Genomic DNA, 26,531 nt, shown 5'->3' on the forward strand with positions numbered 1-26,531 from the left:
TTGGTTTTTCTTGTGATTGCAATCAGGTAAAGGAAAGGGAGGTTCTTACTGCAAAGCGACAACCTTAATGCCCCCCTCTCCTCATAAATAGCAGCAAGCTCCAACATTATTCCATCAGCTGTTTCTGCAGCTCATTGTTAAATATCATCACACTATGATGGTTCAGATACTTCTTATGTCTTTGTGACTTCAAGGTACAAGAGTTTAACGATGCATCCATGTAGGACACGTGTAGAATTTACCATAAGACTATATTCTTGTTTAGAAAACACCAGTGCTTTCCATCATGTTTGGATGCATATTTTGGTTCACTTTTATGTATCTCCAGTAGGTGATGCTAGAGGTCGAGAACTGATCAAACTAGCAGGTAAAAGTAGGGAAATGTTTAGAAGTGTGTAGTTTGGAGTCAGAGCCACTCAGGTTTGTGTGTTCACTACGACAGGAGGTCACCATGCTGACATTTTCCTTTTTCATTTGGCTGACAAGTAAAATCATTTTCATCATTCAGGAATCCCTCTTCATCTACAGTTTCAGCACAGTTACAGTGTTTTATTTTCTCTCTTTCTAGGTGTTTCTCTGTGTGTTAAAGTTAATCAAACACCTCCAGCAGCTTTTAAAAATCCTGGAGAGAAAATCCAGATAGTCTGCAGTCATGAGAAAACAGACTACACCCAGATGCACTGGTACCTGAAATCCCCTGGAGACCAAGCTCTGCAACGCATCGGACATTTGTATTACAGCAAACCAGATCATGAGAAGTCCTTTGAAGAACATTTCACTATCAGTGGAGACCTGAGTGAGAAACAGCAAAGAACGCCTCTCTGTTCATTATGGACCTGAAGGCTGAACACACTGCAGTGTACTACTGTGTAGCTACGCACATCTACAGCAAAGCCACACTCCTCCATACAAAAACTCTGTCAACCTTCAGTTTTTTCTTAATTCGCATTTTCACTGATCCAAAAACTGGCAATTACCCCCTTACCCAAGTGGCTGAGCCGTCCCTTGCCCCGTGACTTCACTGCCCTCTGCTGGAAGGAGCTGCAATTAGACGCTGTGATTTTCTGCTACTCTCTGGAAGATTAGCACAAATCCACACACTGCTGCAAACAATGCTGGGGGTTGGTGCTGGACACAAATACGGATTGCTGGACACAGCTGGACTCTGGACACAGCTACTCAGTGCTGGACGCAGCTAGAGTGCTGGACACAGCTGGACTCTGGACACAGCTACTCAGTGCTGGACGCAGCTACTCTGGGTGTTTCTCAATTCAAGGTCTGCACACTTCCAAGTGCACAGGCTACGAAGTGTTCTTCATGGTCTGCACACACCGAAGTGCGCTCACTGCCAGTAAAATGAGACGACTCATCTAGTGCACCAGAATTACCCATAGTGCTCCAGTCCTCCGTTGCCTGGCAACTACATATGACAACTTTATCTAATTACTGATCCTATTCTTCCACAAAAAGACACAAAAGTAGTTTTAAAATTAAGGGAAATGGTGCCAGTAATTTACTTTTGATTTAGTGTAATTTTCCTTTATGTGTAAATGACCAACATGCGGCCTAACCCTATTGTTAAGGACAGCCTATTAGTAAGGGACTTCCTGGGGAAATGTCCTGCTCTTCGAACTGAGCCACAGGTACAACTCAGTTGTATTTCTGATATTTTTATTTATTTATTTTTTTGTTTGTATCCATTTTCAATATTGACCACACTATTGTACATATCTGAACTAGCTTTAGATCCCCCAACAGCATGCTCATTGAATACTTCATTCATTTTGCAGCATAACATTTTAAATAGTACTTGTTTTGAAAAGGAAAAAGTTAACAAAGTCTAATGATCTATAACACTTAAATGAACAAATACCACTATATAACAGAAAAAATAAAGATGCCACATTCATTAATATGCTATACTGTGTGTTCTTGGTTTTGTAGGTTTGTGCTGAGTTCCACCGCATCACGAATGTGAACCATCACGAATGTGAGCTAGACAGACACACACCCCGTCTCATGACTATACCGACAGAAGGCAGCACGTACTGGCAGGACTTCAAATGGACTGCGAGATATCATGAAGGCATATGATTCCCAGGTCTGTTATACTGATCTTTTGCAGAACCAAATACTGTCTGTAAATTTTTCACCACAAACCTGCTAAACCCATCAACGGCCACTATCAATAACTAGAAAGGACACAAAAAAGTTAATCCAACAAGCTTGCTTGCTGTGAGGCGGCTGTCAAACTTTTTTTAGTGCTGGAAACATCCATTTCCCATACAGGTCAGATACATCTTTCATCTGTTTGTCTCATAGCAGAGAACATTATACGCTTGCCTTGCAGCTCTTAACTTTTTTTCTTTCTTTATTAACATTGTCTTGTCCAGTACTGAAGCAGGCAGAATGATGATCTGGATGCTGTGTTCTGCTGAGCAAATTTGCTTTACTAAGAGCACCTTTATAGATATAATGATCCCCTTGATATTCTGGATTCTTATTTTATTTTTGTTTACCAGTTTGCATAGTATTGCTGGACGTAATCAGAGGATAGAGACAGGATAGAAAGAGAACACAAAAAAAGATAAGAAAAGAGAGTAGACAGAGAAAAAGCCTCATAATAAAGAACATACACACACATGTATAGATACACACACATACAAGCCAACCACAGATTCTGGACAACTTGCTATACCTGTACCAACACCCAACATAAGGCAACTCATGGTCCTCCTGCAGGAGGACAAAGCCAACAACTGTGAAGAGCACCAGAGATTAACAAGTTAAATATGCACCATGTAACTCAGCTAAAGTCAAAAACACATAAAGAAAACTAGCTGCTATTGGTGAGAAAATCTGCAGGACGACTCAGTGACTGTGTCACATGTAGAATATATGGAGCAAGAGTGTTTAAAAAGGAATCAGCACGTCAGAGGCAGGCCAGGAGGACCCCAAGACACGGGCAACCGGCAGCCAGCCCTGAGCTCAGATCCCAACCGCCCCACCCCGGAGCCAACTATGTTACCACCTAGGAGGTGGCAGAGGGGTCCCCAGCCAGAGTCCCCCATCAGGGGAAACAGCCTCAAGCGGGCCCAGACCGGCAAATGATGGTCCTGCCGGCTGCCCGGGACAAAGAAAGCGCAGGCAGAGGGCCCAGCCAACGCTAAGGGAGAGCAAGGACCCCCAGACCAGAAACCAGACCCCCCAACACACACACATCATCACACAAACACCAACTCACACACACACACACACTCCCTATACGCCCCATTTCTTACAAATACTCCATTGCACACTCCCTCACCCTTCCACCTTCACTCAAATACACCCACTTACACACATGCCCCATCAAACATTCCCCTAACCCACCCCCCTCACTTACTTCTCCCTATGCACACACACACACACACCCTACACAGCCTTCACACTCCCCCCATCCCTCCATCCTGTTTCACCCCCCATACAAACACTCCATCTATCCACCCACACTCACATACTGCCCACTACACACACACACACACACACACACTGTACATGCTCCACATCCATCCCTCCATCCTCACTGACACCCCCATACACACACACACCCTATCATATACACACACACTTACCTTAATTCTTTCACACCCTCCCTCTCCAGTCTTTCACTTTTCATTCACAGCTTCAAACATTCACACTTACACACCCTCATTTCTCCTTCCCAACATGACAAGAGCGTCCCTCACAAGGCCCCCACTAGCTCCTCATGCTCACTTTCAGCGTCCACCACCACCAACCCCCAGACACAGCTGGCCTACTGCACCTTTCCCCAGCCAAGCCAGCCCAGGCCCCAGGTCAATAGGACTGCACTCGCCCTCTGCCTGAACCCCACCCCAGCAAAACCCAGGAAATAGGGGTGTGAGAGGACTCCATCATCATTTTTTCTCAGATTGTGTTCCATAAGAAGAAAAAGAACTGTTTCCTGATATTAAATGAGTGGGGATTTATATAACATGTTACAATTATGTATTGCTTGTTGTAGGATGAGTTAGGAAAATGCTATTTGATTAAAGTTTTCATGGCTTTACTATAAAGAAAATCCTTAACTACCTTCTGTATTGTCACTTGGAAAGTTTAATCAGTTGATTGTCTTTTAATACAGAGATACATATTAAAGTCATAGAAAGTAAAATTTACCCCTGGCTGCATAGACCAAAATAATGATGAATTGACATATTTGACGAGCAAACGTATGCTTCCCAGTGATAATGTATGGAAACCTTTGTAGTTATATGACCTCTTCTTATCCTTGCTCATGCAGGAGGAACAAGATGCTAACATTAAATGTACAGTAGCCCTTCATGCTCTCCCAATCTATCTGCGTGAGGAAGACCCCAATTTTTTTAAGACATGGAATGTAAGTATCAATTTATTTATTTTTTTTAATTACATTTGACTTACCAGCTACATAATATATATTTCATGTTTTCTTTCTCGCCATTAAATTTTCTAATATTTGTCTTTTCCAGGTGGGTGAATCAGATCAGCCAGATGTTAGTGACACTCCCGTCGTCCTTCTAACCGTGGACACCATTACTAGTCCAGTTTTGTGCATTTCAGCCCTTCAAGTCTTGCTGTAGTTGTGGAAGATGACTTGGTTATCAATGATATTCCCAGGTTTGCTGATGCATTTGCATTGTTGTTTGGCTTGATGTACGTCCTGCATTTGGACTACCCTATGAAACTTGCAAACACTTGTACCTTCATTCAGAAAATGTTGATGGGGCTAGATGATGGCAAACCTCTGAAACCTTGCTTAAATGCTCTCAGAAATTATTTATTACAGAAAGAGTAGTCCAGTATGTCATGCAGATATACTGTGCGGAGAAATACATGAATGTCAATGTTCTGTTATTTTTGACACTGATACTCTGCAAGTTGTTTTAAGCACTGAACTTTTGTAATTTGGGTAGTTTTCCCAAAGAACTTAAAGTATACTTCAGTTTTTTATGTTTATACTTCGGAATAGTTTATGAACAATTGTCAATCCTAATCTCACAGTATTCCAATATTTTAATCCTGTGATGTGCTTGGTTCAGGACTTGATGATTGAAAACTACAGGAAACTTGCCAACATGTTTCTCAAAAATGGCTATTGAATAGCCCGAGCTATGCTATGGAAATATGTTTATACGAGAATTTTTGATATTCTGTCATGTTTTTACATTTCTGCTGCTGAGCATTTTGAGCACTTTGTTTAAAGTATACAGTCTACCTGATCTTCTTTTTGCACTTTTGAATAGTTTTTTGACTTATTAAAAATCTGAAGTACTGTGAAATGTGCCTGCTTATGGGGGAAAAAACAACGTTTGTATAGTTTTATAAACAATCATTGGTTGTGTTTAAATGACTAGTAAGTGATAGCAATTTCACTTGTAGTATTTTCATAAAATAAAGGTTTGGTGCTCCTACTCCTTTTGATGTATTAGAATGATTCATGAGTATATGCATTCATATATCGTCATATAAAAAAATCTTCAATAAAACAAAGATTTGCAATGCAAGTTATCTTTTTGAGTCATTTCAACATAATTATTAATGAAAAGAAATAGGTTTTTAAGTGATCAGTAATTGTACTTTTTGAGTTGAGGTTTTACAATAATAACACAGTGTTGTATTAAAATAATCAATTGTGAAGAACATAAAAACATTACATTTTAAAATATATATATATATATATATATATATATATATATATATATATATATATATATATATATATATATATATATATATATATATTTTTTTTTTTTTTTTTTTAGTAAACTATACTTAAACAGTACAATTTTAAAATGAAAACTTTCAAGTTGACCGTATTATATTTTATAGTATTTGTTTACTTAAAGGTAATTTTGTTAACTTAAATTTTATTAGGTAATCAGTTGCCACATAAGTTTTGAGTACTGTGAACTTAGTCAGGTTTACAGTGTAGCAAGTCAGAGAAACAACCATTGGCTTCCAATTTGCTAAAAACAATTTGCTAATCTGGACCGGCAGCAAGCGGCTCACAGGCTAGTGAGCACTGTGTAGACAGGTGTACTGTGGATTACAGAGAGGAGACTGGTTTAGCCTGTTGCCCAGGCCAGAGCTCATTTTATTCTGAGCTGCCCCACTATGGCGCAAGGGTACCATCTGCTGACCTGGAATTGTATGAACACCGTGAGAACATTGAAATGGTTATTAGAACAGTTCACAATTATAAACAAAACAAAACAAAAAAAAAAAAAAAAAAAAAAAAAAAAAATGGGGGAGGGGGGTATATTTACACAAAGTATTGTAGCCATTTTTCCAACCTACTACACCATCAAACAGAGCAATCTCGAATGGAAATTATTATTCATACTAATATTGGATTTTCTGTGATGCATGTTTCTCTTTCTGCCACTCTGTGCACCTTACCAACTGTAACAAGTAAATTTCCCCACTGTGAGATCAATAAAGTCTAAGTCTAATAAATTTCTTAAGAAAGCATGATGACAGCGATGTGATCCCTCATTGATAAGCTGTTTTTCATTGCAGATCTGCCAGGCGAGGCCTAATGCTAAAGTCATTGCGTAGGAGAAGGATGAACACCAAAGTTTAATTAAGGAGAAAATCACAATAAAAATAAAAAATCAAACCATTAACACAATCAGCAAGGATGAGGAACCTTTTATCCTGTAATACAGCTTCCATTGCTTTGTTTTTATGTAACTTTATCAATATTAAAATTTAATAAAAACAAAACTTACCGCAGACAAGTTAGTTCTTATGCTAATATATTCTTCGTTTTCTTGCTGCTCTTAAATTTAAAGTATTACATATATCGTGTCCTTACTTAATGTGTTGTATTTGCCTTTTTTTTTTTTTTTTTTTAAATGAAATCGTTTTAACATTTACAGTTTCGTGGAAATGTATCCATTCATCACAACACTGAAGACGGATTTGTTGCAGTTGTACCTGAACGCACCACACGGATATGACGTAGATGCGCAGTGCGGAAGTAAACAATCCTCCAGCTGACGTGGAGGACCAGTCCAGTAAGTGTGGTTTAGGACTCCAGCTGGTGTCTTCAGGAGCCGTGTAGGATCATCTTAATTCAGTTTACAGGTAAAGATGGCAGCAATGGACGAGGCCAGCAGGTCGTTCGCTGGGCTGTCTGAGGTCTCCATCTCGGAGGACATCCCGGTGGAGGGGGACATCTCCGTCCCCGCAGCTCCTTCCAGGACGGACGAAGAGTTTTCTACGTTGGACGAGCCGGTGAAAGAGACCATCCTGCGGGATCTGCGGGCGGTGGGGAAGAAGTTCGTCCACGTCCTGTACCCGAAGCGGAGCTCGGCCCTGCTGCGGGACTGGGACCTGTGGGGGCCGCTGCTGCTCTGCGTGGCGCTGGCGCTGCTGCTGCAGGGGGGGGCCACCGACAAGAACAACCAGGGAGGCCCTCAGTTTGCTGAGGTGAGGAAACATCACAGTAGTTTATTAATATACATATTTACAACGTTAATTAATAATAAAAAATTTTTAAAAAACTGGTTTCCTAGAATCCACTCAGATCATTTGGAAGTTCCTGAATAACTTGCTGATTTATTCTTCATCGCAGGTCTTTGTCATCGTCTGGTTTGGTTCCATCATTATCACCGTCAACTCCAAGCTGCTGGGAGGGACCCTCTCCTTCTTCCAGAGCCTCTGTGTGTTGGGATACTGCATTTTGCCGTTGACAGTCGCCATGGTGGTTTGCCGGATTGTCTTGATCAGTGGTACAGGAACGGTCACCTCCATCATCCGGCTGGTAGTGGTGACGGCATCCTTCGGCTGGTCCACCTTCGCCTCCACGGCCTTCCTTGCCAACAGCCAGCCGCCCAACCGCAAAGCGCTGGTGGTTTATCCTGTGTTTCTCTTTTACTTTGTGATTGGCTGGATGGTTCTGACATTCACACCAGCAGAGAAAGAACACTGACAGAGACCACAAACATCTTTGGAGAGTGAAAAAACTCAGACAGAATCCAGGATCTGCCTTTAAATAAACACAAAACTACTGAGCAGACTATAAATGTTTCTGAGCTTCATAAACAGCATTTTGATTCCTGGAACAACAAAAACTTATTTCTAAACTCCTCCTTTGAGGAGCAGAAGTGGTGACTGCTGCAGCTGATGAAGAGGACGGTCTCCCTCTCTTCTTTGTGTCCATGTTAGGTTTAAGTCATGTAAATAGAAATGCAGAATGAACTGTTGGGGCCACAGCCATTTTCTTCTTCTCTTTGTGTTTCTGGGTGTAATTCTTACATTATATGCAGTTACTTTCAATTTTTAAACATTTAGCGTTGTGTTAATGCAGACGGACTAAAACCCTGACATGCTGTCCCTTTTCCGCTTTCATTTGGGTTTATTTTTCTTTTTCTTTACGAGATGACGGTTATGATGTAACATTAGGAGGTGGAGACAGTGCAGAATATTTAAAGTCTATTGAAATGTGTTTTCTGCTTTTGGTTTATTTTCCAGAACTGAAACTGAGTGGAGAAAATCCTTAATTCTGTCATTAAAAATAATTCAGTGGGATTTGTTGGTAAATGAAATGTTCCTACTTAACTTTACTCACTAATATTTGATCATTAATTATAGATGATCAATTTATCATTATCTATCTGAGCCAAAGCAGCAGCCGCTCTTGTTCTGAAAGGAAAAGGTTGTCCTGCCTTCAAACTGTGTCATGGTTTTAGTGTTTTTGAATGAAACAAGAACACTCCTCTTAGTGAGGAAGATGATGAAGATGAGGACAAGCCCCTGCTGACAGAATCTGTATCTGATATAAACAGGAGAAACTAATTACAGCAGCACAAGAACAGGAACTGAGAACATGGAGTTGTACCACCCCAGAACCTGGTCTAGAACCAGAACCTGGTCTAGAACCAGGTCCCAAGAAGACATCTGCACTATGTATGTTATCTAACGTATATGTACTCTGTAGGGAGAGACTGCTGTTTAAAGGATCCTCTGAGAGACATGAATTATAGAGTTTTTCAGGGCATTTGCTGGTAAATCAGTAGGTAGAAAACAGACTGGTTTAACTTTATTTACATAGCACATGTATTGTAGCAGGAGCTGCCCAAAGTGCTGAATAATAAAACAACAGTCATTGGTTGAGAGAAAGAGGCTAGAAAAAAAACAACTGTTATTAATGTAGGAGTCTTTTTCAGTCTACATTTCTCATGTAAAAAATAATTTCCATGTGTATTCATCGTAACTCAAAGGTTTTACAAAACTACAAGCCCCTAAAGTCCAACAATTACAATGGTATGTGGTAGAAAAAGTAAGATTATAGAAATCTGGAAAGTAGTTTATCTCAGAATGATAGAAAATAATAATTATTGAGAAGTACAGAACTCTCCTTCACACCACAGCCCCCCGGAAACTGGACGAAGCTCCGACAGAAGCAGGATTGTTAGACCCTCCAGAGAAGCACAAGGCAGGATTATTTTAGATTCCTCCGCAGAGAAGCTGGTGAGACAGCGCAAGTTTGCTCACGTAGAGGTTCATAAACGGAATTTATTTTTCATTTCATGACTCAGTGTAAAACAGACATGAAATGTCAGACAGATGTTGCTGTAAACCTCTCTGTCCTGTTGGGGGCAGCAGAACAAGCCGACACAGATTGACAACCGATTCAGGCAGAGACGAAGAACAATGACCTCATAAGCATGCGACCGGAGCCATCATTTCCCGGTGTTATGGGTAAATATGTTCTCTGCTACAGGTTCTGATCAGCTACAGGTGGGATTGTATGGGACTGGGTTAGACTGGGGGGACTGGGTTAGACTGGGCGGACTGGGTTAGACTGGTCGGACTGAGTTAGACTGGGCGGACTGGGTTAGACTGGTCGGACCGAGTTAGACTGGGCGGACTGGGTTAGACTGGTTGGACTGGGTTAGACTGGTCGGACTGAGTTAAACTGGGAGGAGTGGGTTAGACTGGGCGGAGTGGGTTAGACTGGGAGGACTGGGCGAACTGGGTTAGACTGGTCGGACTGAGTTAGACTGGGCGGACTGGGTTAGACTGGTCGGACTGAGTTAGACTGGGCGGACTGGGTTAGACTGGTCGGACTGGGTTAGACTGGTCGGACTGAGTTAGACTGGGTTAGACTGGTCGGACTGAGTTAGGCTGGGCGGACTGGGTTAGACTGGTCGGACTGAGTTAGACTGGGTTAGACTGGTCGGACTGGGTTAGACTGGTCGGACTGAGTTAGACTGGTCGGACTGGGTTAGACTGGTCGGACTGGGTTAGACTGGGCGGACTGAGTTAGACTGGGTTAGACTGGTCGGACTGGGCTAGACTGGCGAACTGATGGAGGGCCCCCCGCAGCTCCCACCGGAACTCTGGGTTCACGTGTTCAGCTACCTGAGCACGGAGGAGAAGCACACCGTCCGCACGTGCTGCAGACACCTGAAGAAGCTCGTGGACCACCCATCCCTGTGGCGGGACTACACGGTGGTGCTGTCCGAGCTGCGGCGCTACACCTACGGCTTCTGGGACACCCTGGCCCGCCGCAGACTCTCCCGGGTGGCGGTGCGTCACCTGCGGCGGAAAGAGTGGCGACGCCTCGTCAAGTTCCTCCCGTCCCTCACCGCCATCGTGTTTGTGGACGGAGGACGTCAGTACAAGGAGAAGTACCTGGATAACCTGTCCAGGTTTCCAGAACTGCGGGACCTCGGGGTCCGGAACGCAACCTGGGACCAGTGCTTGTTGGGACCCGGTCTCACCGAGCACCTGGCGGAGAGGCTGACGCACCTGAGCGTGTGCAACGTGCGGCTGCCGTGCACGGTGGGCTTCATCAACACGGTGGCGCACCTGGTCAACCTGCGGTACCTGCTCTTCCATCAGCAGGGGGAGGGCTACGGACTGGACACGGTGAGACCCGTACCCCGCTGCGTCTTCCACAACCTGCTGCTGAACCTGAAGAAACTCAGACACCTGTCCTGGGGCATGAAGGGGGAGCCGCCTGAACCGCTCCCAGAGGACTATCTCAGCCCCCAGGACCCGGACCAGCAAGGTAAGCCTGGTCCTGAGGACCTGTTAGTTTCCTAGACCAGGGAACAGAACTGAGGGATTTTTAAGGTGCATCTTGTTTAAAAAGAAAAGCGAATAAAAATGCTTCTACTGGTTTCTAATGACTTCACTAAAACTGTTCTAAATGCTTCATTGTGTTTGTAAAATCTCATCTTCTCTCCCTAAGTGACGTCTTTACAGTACCATAGAAGAAGAATAGACTAGCGCATCATGGATCCAGTCACACATGAAAACATCTTCTCAGAGGGTTCCCTGCCTTGCTAGTCCCATCTTCACCACCAGACAGGCTGAACAGCTTGGAGGAAAAACATCTGCTTGTGATTTAATCCTGTAAATTACAGAGAAATCTGTTTCTGACAGCAGGTGGAAGTTCAGCAGGAGGCTAGATGTTTATCTAACCAGGATGTAAGGACGAAGCCTGACGTCTCCTCTACATCACCTTTCTGCTTCAGTCAAAACCAAACATTCTGCTGTTGTTGATCCAATTTCCAGCTCAGCTCGTCGCTCCTCCACATGATCTCTGCTTCACACATACATGTGATCTTCCAGCAGCATGTGGGACAACATGTGTCTTCATCCAGCTGGACATCAGGCAGAAGTCTCCCAGGCAGGTGAAGGTGCTGAGAACTTCCATCGTGGAGACACTCTGAATCCAGCTGACTGCACTCAGTGAAGCCGTCTTTCTTCACCTCTTCCGGGTTGGACGCTTTTCTGTCCTCCATGTTTTTGTCTCCGTTTCGGTCATTAATGGAAAACGGCGACGTGACTTCACAGCGTCATGTGATGTTTAATGGCTGCTGCACAGGAGAGGCACCAGAACGGAGGACGGGACGCCGTTAACGTGGACATGAATGTCTCTCTGCAGCGTCAGCCTGAATGTCTGGAACGTTGAGCTGAAGCTCCTCCTTCTCCTCCTCCCCCTCCACCTTCTCCTCCCCCTCCTCCTCCCCCTCCTCCTTCTCCTCCTCCTCTTCCTCCCCCTTCTCCTCTCCCTCCTTCTCCTCTCCCTCATTCTCTTCCTCTTCCTCATTCTCTTCCTCTTCCTCATTCTCTTCCTCCTCCTCTTTCTCCTCCTCCTTCCTTCTCTTCCTCCTCCTCTTCCTCCTTCTCCTGCTCCACTTCTTCCTCCTCCTTCTCCTCTCCCTCATTCTCTTCCTCCTCCTCTTTCTCCTCCTCCTTCCTTCTCTTCCTCCTCCTCTTCCTCCTCCTCCTGCTCTTCCTTCTCTTCCTCTTCCTCCTCCTCCTCCCTCTTTTCCTCCCCCTCCTCTTCCCCTCCTCCTCCTCCACCTCCTCCTCTTCCTCATTCTCTTCCTCCTCCTCCTCCTTCCTGCTCTTCCTTCTCTTCCTCCTCCTCCTCCTTCTTTTCCTCCTTCTCCTCCTCCTGCAGGAGTGTCGTATGGCGGCCCGATGCTGACCAGCCTGGAGCTGGTGGACTACCCAGAGACCACCCTCCCAGGGAGCGCGCTGCGCAGCCTGCCGTGGCTCCGGACGCTGACGGTCCGCTACCGCTACATCAGGGAGGGGATCGAGTGTCGCCTCGGGTCCTGGCTGAGTCCTTTACAGCAGCTGGACTCCCTCACCATCATCGGTGAGTCGGACTTCTGGAGTTTTCTAGAATCTGCGGTTTGAAGCAGAAACATGAAAAGTCTGGAGGATGCTGGGTATCGAATCAAATTTCAAGAATCGATTTGATTCCGATTCTGAACATTTAGAATTGATTATCACCATTGGATCCGATTTTGTTCTGATCCAACATGGTTCTGGATCAGTATTATGAAAATATTTTTGTGTTTAATTACAGGACTGTGTTGCAGCGTATGAATACCAGTATTATATGGACATCCAACAACAAATGAATGAAGTATTGGAAGTTAAAGATGGCTGTGGGGAGCAGACCCCTTCCCAGAATATTGATAGAACTGCCTATTAGGAAATGATCAAACAGACCCGGGCAGTGAACGGAGGATACTAGCGATGTCTGTGACTGATTTGGGACTCTAACCTAATACGATATTAATAATAGGACAAAATTAACTCAGTCAAAAGCTGTTGCTCTTTAATGCAATTTTACTGCAACAATATGAAAAACAAAGACATTGTCAGTAAATGTGAATGTAAACAGTGTGCTGGTTAACAGCTTCAAGTTATATAATGGTAATTATCAATGAATGCAAATAGCAAAGGTACAGTACCGTAACAAACATAAGTGCCTCACAGTCTTGTTTAAAAGCTTTAAGTACTTCAATTAAAATACATTCAACTTCCGTTAAAGTGCAGACATGTAAACTTGCATTTTGAACTTAAATTGTAAAAAGAAAAGCTTCGCCTCTTAAAGTGCAAACAAAAATGCTCTGGAATTGAAACTCAGCTAAAGAAACTGTCAGCTGTCCTGTCAACGACAGTCACTAGGGAATGGAAAGATTCTTCAGCAAGAGAAGGAAGTCATAGACACGTCCTGGGTAAGACGGCTTCGTTTTGCAGTGATGATGTGGCCTGCAGTCGTAAAGACCCTCTCAGATGCAACACTGGAGACAGAGACGTCGCTCTGCCATGCGAGCCAGTGGAGGAACCTCCTTTCCCTTCTCCCTCCACCAGACCAGAGGATTGTCTCCTTGCCTTGCACCTCTGGATCTCATTTCTGCCTCTTCTGCTCTGGTTTTCTTTGCTCCTCCTGCTCCTCTGTAGACTTCCCCAAGGAGAGACTTTAAGGCACTGGATTGCTTGGGGTTAGATCCAGATGGTTTGGTTTCCACCTCCATCAACATCATCATCATCATCATCCTCGTCATATTGCTGTGTGAGAATAAGTACAGGCGTCTGTGAGACAGATTCAGAACTAGGAGGGATTTTTTTTTCCACTAGTCATCTTTTTATAACGTGCATTCGATGCTTCTTCCTCCATCCCACCTGCTTCTATCTGGAGCCTGGAAAAGGTGCCGTTTCGCTCCGGCTCATTGGACAGCTGCAGCAAGTCCTTCTGCTCCACGTACCTGAATTTAAACACAAGTAAATCAATGTATAATCTTACCTGAGGATAATTTTTTCTTTAATGTACAGTTACACACTCACACCTCTTTCTCTCACCGCGCACACGGCCTACCTTATTCTCAAGTGTCCTTGATCTCATCCTTCACAACTTTAGATTCCTGCGGGAGTCTGGTCCTCTGCTGGAGCAGGTCTGCTGAGAAAAGCTGACTTTCCTTCTGACATGACTTGAGTGGCCGTCATCATTGGCTCCAGAGCTCTGACCACATCTTCTGCATCGGTTATGTCTTCCTCCTTCAGGCTGCGCAGATCTTTCATTTCTTCGGACTGCGGGTGACAGCAGCGCGGCAGAGTTTGCAGGTTGCTGCTCCAGAAAGCGTTCAAGCATTTCCAGTGCACTGTTCCAGCGGGTTGCGACATCAGTTGTTAGCTTGTGTGCTTTTAGCTGCAGCAGCTTCTGTTTGTCTTTGAGGATGAGGGTGGCTGTTGTACTGCGATCTGCCTCACTCTCCCAAGCAGGCGAGCAATATTTGGGAGTTTGAGACCGGCTTGTGATGTGAGGTTGATGATGTGTGCAAAGCAGCAACCACAGCTGTGTCGTTGCTCGTTAGCCCCCACTCCTCCATCGCCGCCATCAACACTTCAGCCAGACTGGCAGAATGATGGTCAGTCTCAGCTTCGGTGGTCTGTAGTACATACGAGATAAGATTCCACTCCTCGTCTATGCAGTGTGTTGTCACACTCATGTAAGACTCTTAGACGGCGGGCAGCGTAGACATGAGGTCTTGGTGATGTCTCAACATGTGGTTCTTCAGCTTTGTTGTGTTTCCGCACAGCTTTACTTCCATTTGGCATGTCTTGCAAATCGCTTTGCTTTTGTCGAGTTCGTCTTCCTCTTTGTCCTTTCTGAATCCGAAATATTTCCAGATCTCAGCCTTAAACATTGCCGGCGTTTTCAAAGCCGGGGCTTGGCTAACAGTCTGACGCCATGTTCACTGTTTAAAGTCTTCACACGTAGCGCGCATGCGTAAGTTCAATGACGCGGCAAAAAGGTCAAAGTTCATCGGCTAAAAATTTCCCTAAAAAATGGATCTTTGGACTAACGGATCAATCTTTATGAATCAATGTGAAAATCGATTCAGAATTACTGAATCGATTTTCACAACACACCTCTAATGCCAAGAAAGCTGTTATTTCTTAGCTACCGCAGTAAAGCAGGGCGGTCCATCGTGTGTCCTGGAGGGAGGCCGGCTTGCAGGTTCTGGATGTTTCCTGCCGCAGAACCTGAGTTGGAGGAATGGCTCCACACGATCAGGAAGAACTTAAAGCAGCATTTCTAGTTTTCTGAGCTTTCTACAGTGTTACAGTGATGAATACTCATCAGACATGTGAGCGCTGCTGTTTTTTTGTTTTTGTTTTTTTTCTCACCCAAAGAATGTCGAACTCCAGTCCTGGAGGGTCTTCTTCCTGCAGGTTTATGTTGTTTCCCTGCTCAAACCAAATAGATCCAGCAGCTTCTTGTCAAGCATGGAGACAACAGAAACCTACAGGGTACCGGCCCTCTAGGACTGGAGTTTGACACCTGCGACCTAAACGAATGTTTGAGCTTTCCAGCACTTACTCCGTTCAGTTTCCATGGCGACAGAAACTATTGCTCTCAGAGAGTTTTTTTTTCTACTTGGACATTTTAGTGACGTCCCGGGGGAGGGACTCCGTGATTGGTCATCCTCTCTAGGTTGTCACTAGAAGAAAGCCACACCCACCTTCACTGCGCCATACAACGACTCCTAGCAGTTGACCAATCAGACGCAGCCTGCAGGACAGAGGGCGGAGCTTCTCTGTTGGCTTGTTTCTGGCTGATCTGAGAGGATCAATACAACATGAAGGAAGGGGTTTGTGGAAAATGATTATTTCTTGTCCTTCTGGACTTGCATTTTAAAATAAATTATACTGAAAACTGCATCATAGAGAAACTTTAAAGAAGCTGTGGAGGAGAAATTAAACGTAAATCTGGTGTGATGGATCAGGGAAACGTCTAAAACCTGCAGGACTGGAGCTGGATTCCCCTGCAGTGAAAAGTCCACTTCATCATGGCTCCTCTGCTGCTTTCTGTCTGTAGGAGGAAATTCTCTGGCCACCTACACAACTAGCATCCCCTCCACCGTGACCAGGCTGACGCTGCGAGTGGCCATAACCCTGAAAGACATGGACTCCATCGCACCTAAAGTTCCAGGTCTCGAGCACCTGGACATCGAGCAGAACCGCTCCAGTGGAAGTCTCTGCAGACGAATCCCCATGCTGTTCCCTCAGCTCAGGACTCTCAGGATACGGTAAGCTTGATGTGGTCTGATGCCGGATTCTAGCTGCTCTACGTGATTTCTGCTTCTGTGAAGCTCCAGATGTTTGTACTGGTGAAAGTTCTGGACTGCAGCAGACCAGTTCTCCTGTCCCACCATGCTGCTGGTCTGACGCAGACCAGTTCTCCTGTCCCACCATGCTGCTGGTCTGACGCAGACCAGTTCTCCTGTCCCACCATGCTGCTGGTCTGACGCAGACCAGTTCTCCTGTCCCACCATGCTGCTGGTCTGACGCAGACCAGTTCTCCTGTCCCACCATGCTGCTGGTCTGACGTAGACCAGCGTGGTCATGCTGCACAGAGTGATGGAACCACAACCTAATAGAATAGGATTCTTGTGAGGTAGAAGAACTGCATCATATCCGTGTTTTTACCTGTAAATGATCCTGAACATAAAAAGTTACTCTGCCACCTTATCTCTGTCCTTTCTGTAGATGTTTGAACCTTTTATGTTCCATATCTTCATAGGATGAGTCCAGATGAGTCTCAGACAAAGCAAGTATATTCAGCTCATGTTCGAGTAACAGTTCAGATATTTCATTTATTTTGTTTCTTAAACTATTTATATTGATATGTGCAATACTAAATCCTTAAAACGTTTGTGTTGGGACGTCATTATCATACACTCATCATGGATGATGCCGTCATATCATTTCTTTGGTTATCTCGGGGTGCTGTTGACTTTTCAGATGGATTGTATATGATGCAGACGTTGCCCCTGGTGGCTTGGACAGTAGGTTTAAACTCTGGGATAAAGGCCCTAGAATGCACCAGGAGGTGATTTAATAAACAAGCAGTGGCGAGCTTCCAAGAATGAAGAGAGATATACAATCTCCCAAATAGTCATTTCTACAGATGTCTGCAACTATCTAGAACAAGAAATTAAAAAAGCCTATTTAAAATCATTGATGCCAGCCGTCATAAGATTCCTAATTAAGCCATTGTTCACGAAAAAAGTTATTTCATAGTTATCAAACGTACTCAAGGACTTAAAAGGAGATAATACTGAATATGTAAAAACCAGATGGGAGAGGAAAGCACATGTTAGGATAACGGGGGAAAAATGGGAGGAAATGAATGAATACCAGTGGAAGACCATAAACTCACTGAACTGGAGAGAATATGGCTGGAAGAACATAAGAAGGTTCTTTGTAACTCCATTACAGAGTAAGTACGGAGATACCGAATGTTGGAGATCTTGTGGTGAAAGGAGAGCAGTCCACTTCCACATCTTTTGGGGATGGCCCCTCATTAAACAATTTTGGATTAAAAATACTGCAAGTAATTGAAGAAGGAATGAGAGTCCAGATCCCAGTTGAGTTTAAAACTATATTTCTGGGAATAATAAATACACTAAAATGAACCCCTTAACAGTCACCTCCCAAAATGCCAAAAACGCCTAAAAAGACATACCCAAATTAGTAGATTCAAAAGCATGGTGTCTTTATAAAGAAAACACTCAAGTTTTACTGACCATTTAAATGTATCGTAACTGTAACCAGCATAAAGTTATTGAAGTTGGAACACAAGGAAATTTCAGGTTTTTTCCCTCATCTAAATTTCTCTTCTACTTTGTCAACATGCTGCACATGGAGAGATGGAGATATGGACTGGAAAATCAGATGGAGCTGTAGCATGAAGCCTTTCCTATGACCAGTTAAAATCTGGTGACAATAGCAGCCACAATTATTATTCTATGAGGGCTTTACTGTAAGTATGTTCATGCGCTCCCCAAAGTGGCCATTTGGATACTCCAACTTCAATAAGCTATAACTCCAGAACACTTCAACATACAGTCATCAATGAGACTCTAATGAAAGGTGGTGTCAAGAGGAATCTTGTTGTATATTCATATTTACTATCAGTATTATTGAAATTCACCAGGTGATGCATAAACACACTAAAAGCTTATTTTTGCTACTCTGCATTATAATAAAAGAGTCAGAATAAGTTTTACGGTCATCATTTTTATATATGTAAACAATATAATGCCATGTTATGTAATGTAAACAAAACGTAATAATAAAAACACAACACAATACAATTGACATATTTACAGTCGTGGATCTTTGTGTTTCGAACTATTGTCTGATAAAGAGTGTTTGTAAAAAATAAAAAATAAAAAAAGTGAAAAAGCTGGAGAGCAGAATATGTAGCTGTTATGAGCAGGGGTCCAGGTGGTCTGAAGGGCAGGAGTGTAGGCTGAGGTGGTGTTATATCTGCCTCATCAACACCATGTCAGCTTTCCAAACCTGGAGTGTGGAAGCGGTCCACACACACGCAGATAAATCAGCAGCAGCTTATTTTCTTTCTATAATTTTGGATTCATGAACAAATGTTTACAACTGGAGGGAAATAGAGGTGTTGAACTGCTGCGTCTCTTTCATCGCTGCTCTTTTTGCTTCACGCACACTCGGACTGAACGACACCCGCATGAACGGTTCCCCCGGTCCGGGGTCTGAAATTTTAGAGCCGAGACCCCAAGTTTTCTAACAAACCAGGTCCCACGTCTTTAGCAGACCGAACAGAACCACTGGAAATACGGGAACAGAGAGAACGTAGACGTAGGAAACAACGTGGACGCCCCCACCCCGATGCACAAAGTAAATAAGCCCTCCCCATAAACAACAGAGTTACTCATCTAAACAGCTTATAAAGACACCGTAGCTGCATATAGAAGTTCTTACTTTTCATGTTCTTCTCCTTCAGGAACCACATCTTCTTCTGCAGTCAGAGACGTCTTCCTCTGTAGAAATCACTGTTCCTCCGTGTAAACGGCTCCTCCACCTCCTCCCTCCGTGTAAACGGCTCCTCCACCACCTCCTCGCGGGTGTAAACGACTCCACCACCTCCTCGCGGGTGTATTTCCGCGTTTTGGCGTGTTTTGCAAAAGTTCATACAGAGAAAAAGCGGACTAATAAAGACTTCCTCTGCTTTTGCGCACGGACACACAAGTACGCACATTGTCACAAATGTTTACACACGGACCCCCTGAAGCCATTTTACATCGCCTTGACGAGAATTTTATTGGCTTTACGGCAGTGGGGTCAGAACTGGCATCAGAGCTGGTGGGCGAGATTCTGGGAGCATAAACGTATGTGATGGTCAGACCACCTAGGTTGACACTCAGTGGGTATTATTGGCTAAGGAAGGACCATGAGTCAATCCAGTTGGTCAAAAATGGGGTCAATCAGAAGGGGAGAGCCTAACGGTGTGTCATGCATTGTTTTATTGAAATAGAAAATGTCTAAGAAATGGTAGGAGCCGCCGGTTAAGGGGTTAAAAAGAGGTGAAGATTACAAAATGCTGAGATTATTGCTGTTGGCTGGCAGAAAGGCAATCACCAGGAAATGGAGAAGTGATCAGGTACCCAATGTGGAGGAGTGGATTGAGGTCCTTTTATGCTTCTATAACATGGAGAAAATAAACGATGACACTAGAGCTCGATAATTTCAACCATATCTGGAGCGGTTGGTTAATGTGCATTGGATGGCACAGACCTGATTTTTTTTACAAAACTAAACTACATTGTAGATTTCTTATTTCAAGAGAAAGGAACACATTAGACATAAAGGAGGGAGAGAAACACATCCCAACCTGGTTTGATGCTAATCTTATTTTGTATATGTATTTAATTCTGATATTTTGTTTAAGATTTGTTCTGTTTGTTTTTTTTGAAAATGCAAATGGTTAATCTTGCAAATGTACCCGATGTAAAGTTGATATTGTGAAAATGACAGTAAAATACAAATTAAAAAAAAAAAAACATTGATCCACGTTACAAACGCCTGAGTTGAAAGTATTTAAACACTGAAATATCCAAACTATACAGCTGAGAAAGACCACCATGAGTTAAAATACTTAGTAACTACTACAAACTAGTGGTCAAGTTGCATCACGTTACTGATAAGTGGAAGCTGGACAGGTTTATTGAAACAATGGCGACTGTTCCTCAGGTGTTTCTCATAAATATCTGCGGCGTAAGAAATGGACACTGAGCAAACAAATCGGGACCTTAACATGCTTGAAAACTCACAAATTTCCCATTGTAATGTGAAAATTTACATATTTTGGGGTGCTTGGAACGATTCAGGCAAAATTGAACGATAGTGCCACCTATTGTTGGTCCCCTGCTACTACAAGTCATCCATCTTTATGAAAATTGGCACACGTGTTCTACATGACAGGCCGAACAAAAAATCCTCTTAAAGTTTTTTACAATTGCTTAAGCACGATTTTCAAAAGAGGGCCTGGTTTTGCAAAACTCTACACACAATTAGCACAACCACACACCCAGTTAGCAGAACACCTCAGATCCTTTGCAAAATTAAACACTAACAGTTATACACTACTTTATCAAAATGATGTTGTCGCCACATGAAAACACGTGTCATATGACTAAATTCTGTATGAACCAGTTGCACACTACTGTACTACATAGAACACTCTTAACCCTTTTAACAACCCTACTTCTCAATGATTTGAGTATTGAGAGTGAAGTACACAAAGACAGCGCAAATATAAATATTTGCCAAATTCAACAGAAGACCAATGCAGTAGAATTGACAGAAATTGTACTTTGAGTCAAAATTCCAACAAAAGTTGTTCATGCTACAACAGTAGTCTGTTGGCCTATCTGTAACATTGAAAAATACTGTAAAAAAAAAAAAAAAAAAAAAAAAACCAACCACATTTTATGTATGAACATAAAAATGACCACACAAAGTATGGAATTGCCAAAAAAAGAAAATAATATCAGCAAGCAGAATCAAGTGTTACTAGGGGTCATCTCTTCGCCGAACTGGATCAGGCCACAGAATTTCATTGACATCGCATGCAATGTCTTCTTTTGCAAGGCAGCGAGGGAAGAACCTTCGAACGTCAAATCCATCCTTGAATGGCTGTGGCATCAATCTGGTCACAGGCCTCCACCATGGCCTGAATGAGGGGCAACTGGGCCTGGGGCCGTCGATCATATACCTTCCACCGCTGTGCCGAGAAGAATTCTTCAATTGGATTCAAGAAAGGAGAATATGGTGGGAGGCATTGCACAGAAAACTGGGGGTTCTGCTGAAACCAGTTGTTGACCAAAGCAGAGCGGTGGAAAGACACATTGTCCCAGACGACAATGTATAGCATCTGCTGTGGGCCTATTTGGTTAGCTGTAAGCAAGTTGTGTAACTGGTCCAGAAATGTCAGAATGTGGGGTGAGAAATTCTGAGAAATTGCCGCACAGAGGGGGATGTTCCCCCCCCTTGCTGCCGTGGGACATTGAGTATAGCCCTGTGGTCAATGATGTGTCTGCCTCTTCTTGCTTTTGAGGTTGAAGCCTGCCTCATCGATGTAAATGAATTCGAGGAATTTCATCAGCATCCATTTGTAAGTAGACTCCGCTAGAGCTCAACCTATGGTCAAACAGCCTTCACAATCTTACGAAGTCTTGGAAAGTGAGGTTTACACCTAAAGTGAATACATACCTCCACATATGCATGCCGCTGCTGTTTGACCCTCTCTGAATTCCTCTCAAAAGGTACTCGATACAGTAGTTTCATTTGAATTTGATTTCTCTTCAGGATACGTGCGAGAGTTGACAGAGAGACCTGATGAATATTATTAAAAATGTCATTGTCACCAATGATGCTAGGACCACCCCTTAGTTTTACCCTGGAAAGGTGCACTGTTTCTATGCATGAGTTGCAGAGGAGTCCCCCTGAATCCTCCAGCGTGTGTTCTGGAGGTCTTTACCCAGGAAAGGACTTCCAGGGACACATCTGCCACACTTTAAACAGGAACGGTGCACTGTTCCAGGGGGACATTGAAGATCCCCCCCTGGATAATCCACGGAGGACCAAGAATAGTGAAGTTGGTCCAAATTTCACCACACTTTAGACACAGTTCCAGGGTCCTGAAAGAGTAATAGATGAACAGTTTAAGACTTGTAGGACAAACAGAGACAAAATGGGACAATGGTAAGGGTAGTTGTCTTATTTATTCTATTTCCAATTCGTTAACATTGCAGCTTGATGCCTCCTAGTGTACAGTGATGTTTTCTCTGCCATACTTTGTCCAAAATTCACAGGGCAAGCTAATTGGACACCAAGGAGTCTGCCCTGTGAGTTTCAGTCTGTTTGGACACTGTTTGGTGGAGAAATGGCCACTGTACACAAGGAGGCATCTGTCTGCCATTATAAATGATTGGAAGTGGACAAAATTTCTCTGTTTTGATCAATACGTTTTCCCTGGATCCCTGCACAAAGTTGATTAACTTATTTCTTGGTTGAACGACATCTGTGAGACTATCCTAGACACTGTGGCCCCCATAATGACCAGACAGTCCAAAGCCAGGTCTGAGCCCTGGCTAAATGATGAGACACGTGCTATGAGGCGTGATTGCCGTAAGACTGAGCAAAAATGGGGAAAAAAGATCACTTTCAAGTTTCTTTCCAAATCTTAAAGAGATCATTGGAGTTTATATCAGTCCACGGTAAAGGAAGCAAAAAGAAAATATTTTGCTAATATCTTCAAATAGTCATAAACCTTGCATATTGTTTAAAACAATTTAGACTATTCTCACTGTTCCTCTAACTTCCTGTTGTGACCCCTCTTTTGAAATATGCGATAGGTTTTTGCATATAGAAAAAATAGCTTCAGCAAGGGCAAAGATAATACTGCCCATACCTGACCCCTCAGATCCGCCTACATGTTCTGCTGTCTTCCACCAGTTTGAACATATCACTCTTGCTCAGCTACAGCAAGTGATGGGTCACCTGAAGCCGTCAGGTTCTCCCCATAATGCTGTTCCCCTGCGCCTGTTGAAAGAGCTTTTTCCTACTTTAGGCTCACTAATTTTAACCATCATTAATGCCAGTCTAACATCAGGGGTGGTACCCAAAATATTTAAACATGCTGTCGTACATCCTCTTCCCAGAAAACCTAGGCTTGATGTAAATGTTCCTACAAACTTCAGGCCGATTTCCAAGTTGCCTTTTTATCTAAAGCCTTAAAAAAATAGTTTATAATCAGATAATCGTCAACCTGCATGATGTTCTTGAGACTTTTCAGTCAGGTTTTAAAGCAATGCACAGGACTGAATCCGCACTTCTCAGAGTTTTTAATGATATTCTTTTATCATGTGACTGTGTGCTTCTTATTTTACTGGACTTAACTGCATGCATCGATGCAGTCTATCATGATATTTTAATCTCACGTTTGGAAAATTGTATTGGCATAAAAGGTGTGGCTCTGGATCGGTTCAGGTCCTCCTTAAACGACCGAAGCTTTTCAGTTTGTCTAGGGAACTATGAGTCCTCCAGTGCTCCACCAGCATATGGAGTCCCACAGAGATCCATTTTGGGTCCAGTTCTGACTTCTTTATATTTACTCCCTTTGGTCTCAATTCTTAGGAGACATGGCATCTCCTTTCATTGTTACGCAGATGACTGCCAGATTTATCTCCCCCTTAAAAAGAACGATGGGTCTTCTCTTGATTCTCTCCAAACATGTCTGAAGGACGTCAAATCTTGGATGGCACTAAACTTTCTTAATCTAAATGACTTCAAAACAGAGGTGGTGGTGTTTGGTTCCAGGTCTGCAGATGTACCCCCTATAGATCTAGATCATTTTAAATTATTTTACAAACCGGAGATTGTGAACCTGGGTTTTTAAAATGGATTTTGAATTAAAGCTTGAAACCAGATTTGTTTTTAAATGTCTGAATGGTGGTGCACAGTGAGGCAAAGACGTGTCCAGTGGCAATACATTTTCCCAGGAAACCGTCCATTTTGGCTGGTCATTTACCTCATGAACCAGTTAGGGACGCCCTCCCACCTCACGCGCAAAGCGCCTCTTTTTGACATGAATTTGCCCGATTTTGGTGTCCCCAGGTCACTTGCAGACTGCGCAGGACGCAAACACTAAAAACAGGGGATGTGTCCACTTCCAATCCATTGCATGTAGCAAGTGTGTTTGGGCTAACATTTTGGACAGAAATTAGTTAGGAGCCCCGTTGTGCCGCAGCCTTGTAGAGGGTCTTTTTGACATGAACGCGCCCGATTTTAGGCTTCCTGGCACCTTGACAGCCTGCGGGGGACCCCCTCTACCTTTGCTCCTGAAAAATGAGTTGGAAACCCCATTCTGCCGCAGCCACATAGAGCCTCCTCTGGACATGGATTGGACCAATTTTAAGTTTCCAAGGGCGTTTCTTGGGTGTGCCATGGCCGAAAAGCGCCTGTCGGGCTGAGGCTGCCGTCCGCTGGAAATACTGTCACATTCCTTGAGTGTCTTTTTTTTGCTGACATTTTGCCAAAAAGCTACTTTTGACCACTTTTCTGACAGCGGTTCATAGGGCCCCGCCGTGACGTGGAGTAGTTTTGAGCCTCCTAGCCCCTTTCGGAGGTGCATGAGAGACCCAAAACGGAATGAATGGAAGCGAATAGAAAGCGGGCACGTCCAGGTACACCCACGCAATTGGCAGCTGGATATGAGCACTTAAACACGAGCGTCCTATTTGGGGCCCCTGGACCCCATTGGGCCCTTTGGAGGCCCCAGATGGACCTGCACGGCAAATTTGGACACGTTTGGGGTTGGGCACCAAAATGGCCGATGGCAACCGCCAAAACGGAAAAGTGTCGGTCCATGGTTAAAATACCTCCCCGCGAACACTTTCCCATTCAACATCCCTGAAGTGGACTAAGTGCCTCCTCCATGGACACTGTGGCATTAAAGCGACCTCTGAGGGAAATTGCACGTCAGCACGGTGCCTCCGACCAGATGTCCACTGGCCTATCCGTGAGTATGCGCCATTGGACACGTCTCGAAATGGACGGCGAGTATGCCATCGCCTTGCATTTGTGATATTGGCAAGCAAAAATTTGTCCATAAAGATCATCATATCCACTTTATTTTTTCTATTTTTTATTATTGAAGTATTGAGAAATTTTTTGTTGTTAAAACAGTGAAAACATGCCTTTGTACTTCTGTTATTTGTGTATATTTGAACAATAAAGTGTTGTGTTTTATTGAGTACTGCTCTCTACATAAAAAATACTCCAAAAATGACTTTTTTTTTTTTTTTTAAAATCATAATTTTCAACCTTAAATTGATATTGTGATGTATTCCGCTACGACAAAGGCATTCAATTAATTATGCAATATGAATTTTATACTGCGCAGCTGTAGATTGTAAAACATGAGCGTTTCTGCAAGCTGTACCTCCATCATTCTCAACCAGCTCTTAACATATTTGCAGTGTAAAATCGGCTGGCCCCCGTCCAGCAATGGATGAAGATGAAACTAAAACCCAGTCTGGCTAACTTGACTCAGCCTACGCTGGTTTCTGGTGTTATCTGCCGTTTTGTGTTATTGGAAGTGTGTGTAGATATGATAGCATGGCTCTTTGCACCTGATCATAGATTTAGATACCATACTGACCCTTGTGCTTCCATATTTCATACTTATTTACATAAAGTTCTCTTGTGTCGTCCAGATTTTTCCGGCGGGAACCTGAAAAAGACCTGCTGAGCCTCCACAAGCTGCGACACTTGGTGGAACTAGAGCTGCTGGTGGAGCGCTCCTTCATCCTGAGGGACTACCTGAACGGCCACCCCTGGCCGAGCCCCTGCGTACAGGAGCTGATCAACGAGCTGAGGGAGTTGTCCGAAAACAGGATTACCGTCATCACCACCATGCGGCAGAGGAACCCTCTACGGGAATGTGACTGTGTGTGGGAGGGGGACTGAACTGCAAGAAGTTGTTTTGGAATTACTCCAGACCGTCTTTCCAGAGCGGCAATAAGCCTGAAAGGCGTGTGTGTCCCGCTTTGGCTGCTGCTGGTTCTTAAAGCAAATCGAATGATTGAGGCTAGATGAGATGATTTTACATGATGACACAAAGTCTGTGGTTCAGTTAGCTGCTTACAGATTAGTAAAATTCTCTCAAACCTGCTCAGGCCTCATCAAAAAGACAAACATCTGAGTAGTACATGTCATCAGCAAGCATTGGCTGAGTGGAGTGTGTAAAGACTGGTGGTGCCAACGCTTTCCAGGAAAGACATCTACATCCACTTTGCTTCACAAAGCCGATCAGATGGCTTGAAATTAGGGGTGGGGTT

General features: G+C 43.6%; 2 protein-coding genes across 2 annotated transcripts; both read left to right on the forward strand.

Moving 5' to 3' along the window:
- The first annotated feature begins 7,046 nt into the window (after window positions 1-7,046).
- yipf6 (Yip1 domain family, member 6) lies at window positions 7,047-8,532 on the forward strand. Its single transcript, XM_079262509.1, has 2 exons — window positions 7,047-7,476; window positions 7,622-8,532. The coding sequence occupies exons 1-2, from the start codon at window positions 7,138-7,140 to the stop codon at window positions 7,976-7,978; spliced, it is 696 nt and encodes a 231-aa protein (XP_079118635.1). The 5' UTR covers window positions 7,047-7,137; the 3' UTR covers window positions 7,979-8,532.
- A 1,497-nt stretch (window positions 8,533-10,029) lies between these two features.
- Window positions 10,030-26,165, forward strand: LOC306773024 (uncharacterized protein). Its single transcript, XM_079262716.1, has 4 exons — window positions 10,030-11,065; window positions 12,470-12,670; window positions 16,187-16,397; window positions 25,908-26,165. The coding sequence occupies exons 1-4, from the start codon at window positions 10,360-10,362 to the stop codon at window positions 26,158-26,160; spliced, it is 1,371 nt and encodes a 456-aa protein (XP_079118842.1). The 5' UTR covers window positions 10,030-10,359; the 3' UTR covers window positions 26,161-26,165.
- Window positions 26,166-26,531: the final 366 nt, after the last annotated feature.

This window comes from Telmatherina bonti (genome assembly GCF_933228915.1).
Source record: "Telmatherina bonti genome assembly, chromosome: 22".
Lineage (NCBI taxonomy): Eukaryota > Metazoa > Chordata > Actinopteri > Atheriniformes > Telmatherinidae > Telmatherina > Telmatherina bonti.

Coding starts and splice junctions, on each gene's coding strand:
- yipf6 (XM_079262509.1), top strand. CDS start 7,138: ATGGCAGCAATGGACGAGGCCAGCAGGTCGTTCGCTGGGCTGTCTGAG. Junction 7,477..7,621: donor GAGGCCCTCAGTTTGCTGAG/GTGAGGAAACAT, acceptor TCTTCATCGCAG/GTCTTTGTCATCGTCTGGTT.
- LOC306773024 (XM_079262716.1), top strand. CDS start 10,360: ATGGAGGGCCCCCCGCAGCTCCCACCGGAACTCTGGGTTCACGTGTTC. Junction 11,066..12,469: donor CCAGGACCCGGACCAGCAAG/GTAAGCCTGGTC, acceptor CTCCTCCTGCAG/GAGTGTCGTATGGCGGCCCG. Junction 12,671..16,186: donor GGACTCCCTCACCATCATCG/GTGAGTCGGACT, acceptor TTCTGTCTGTAG/GAGGAAATTCTCTGGCCACC.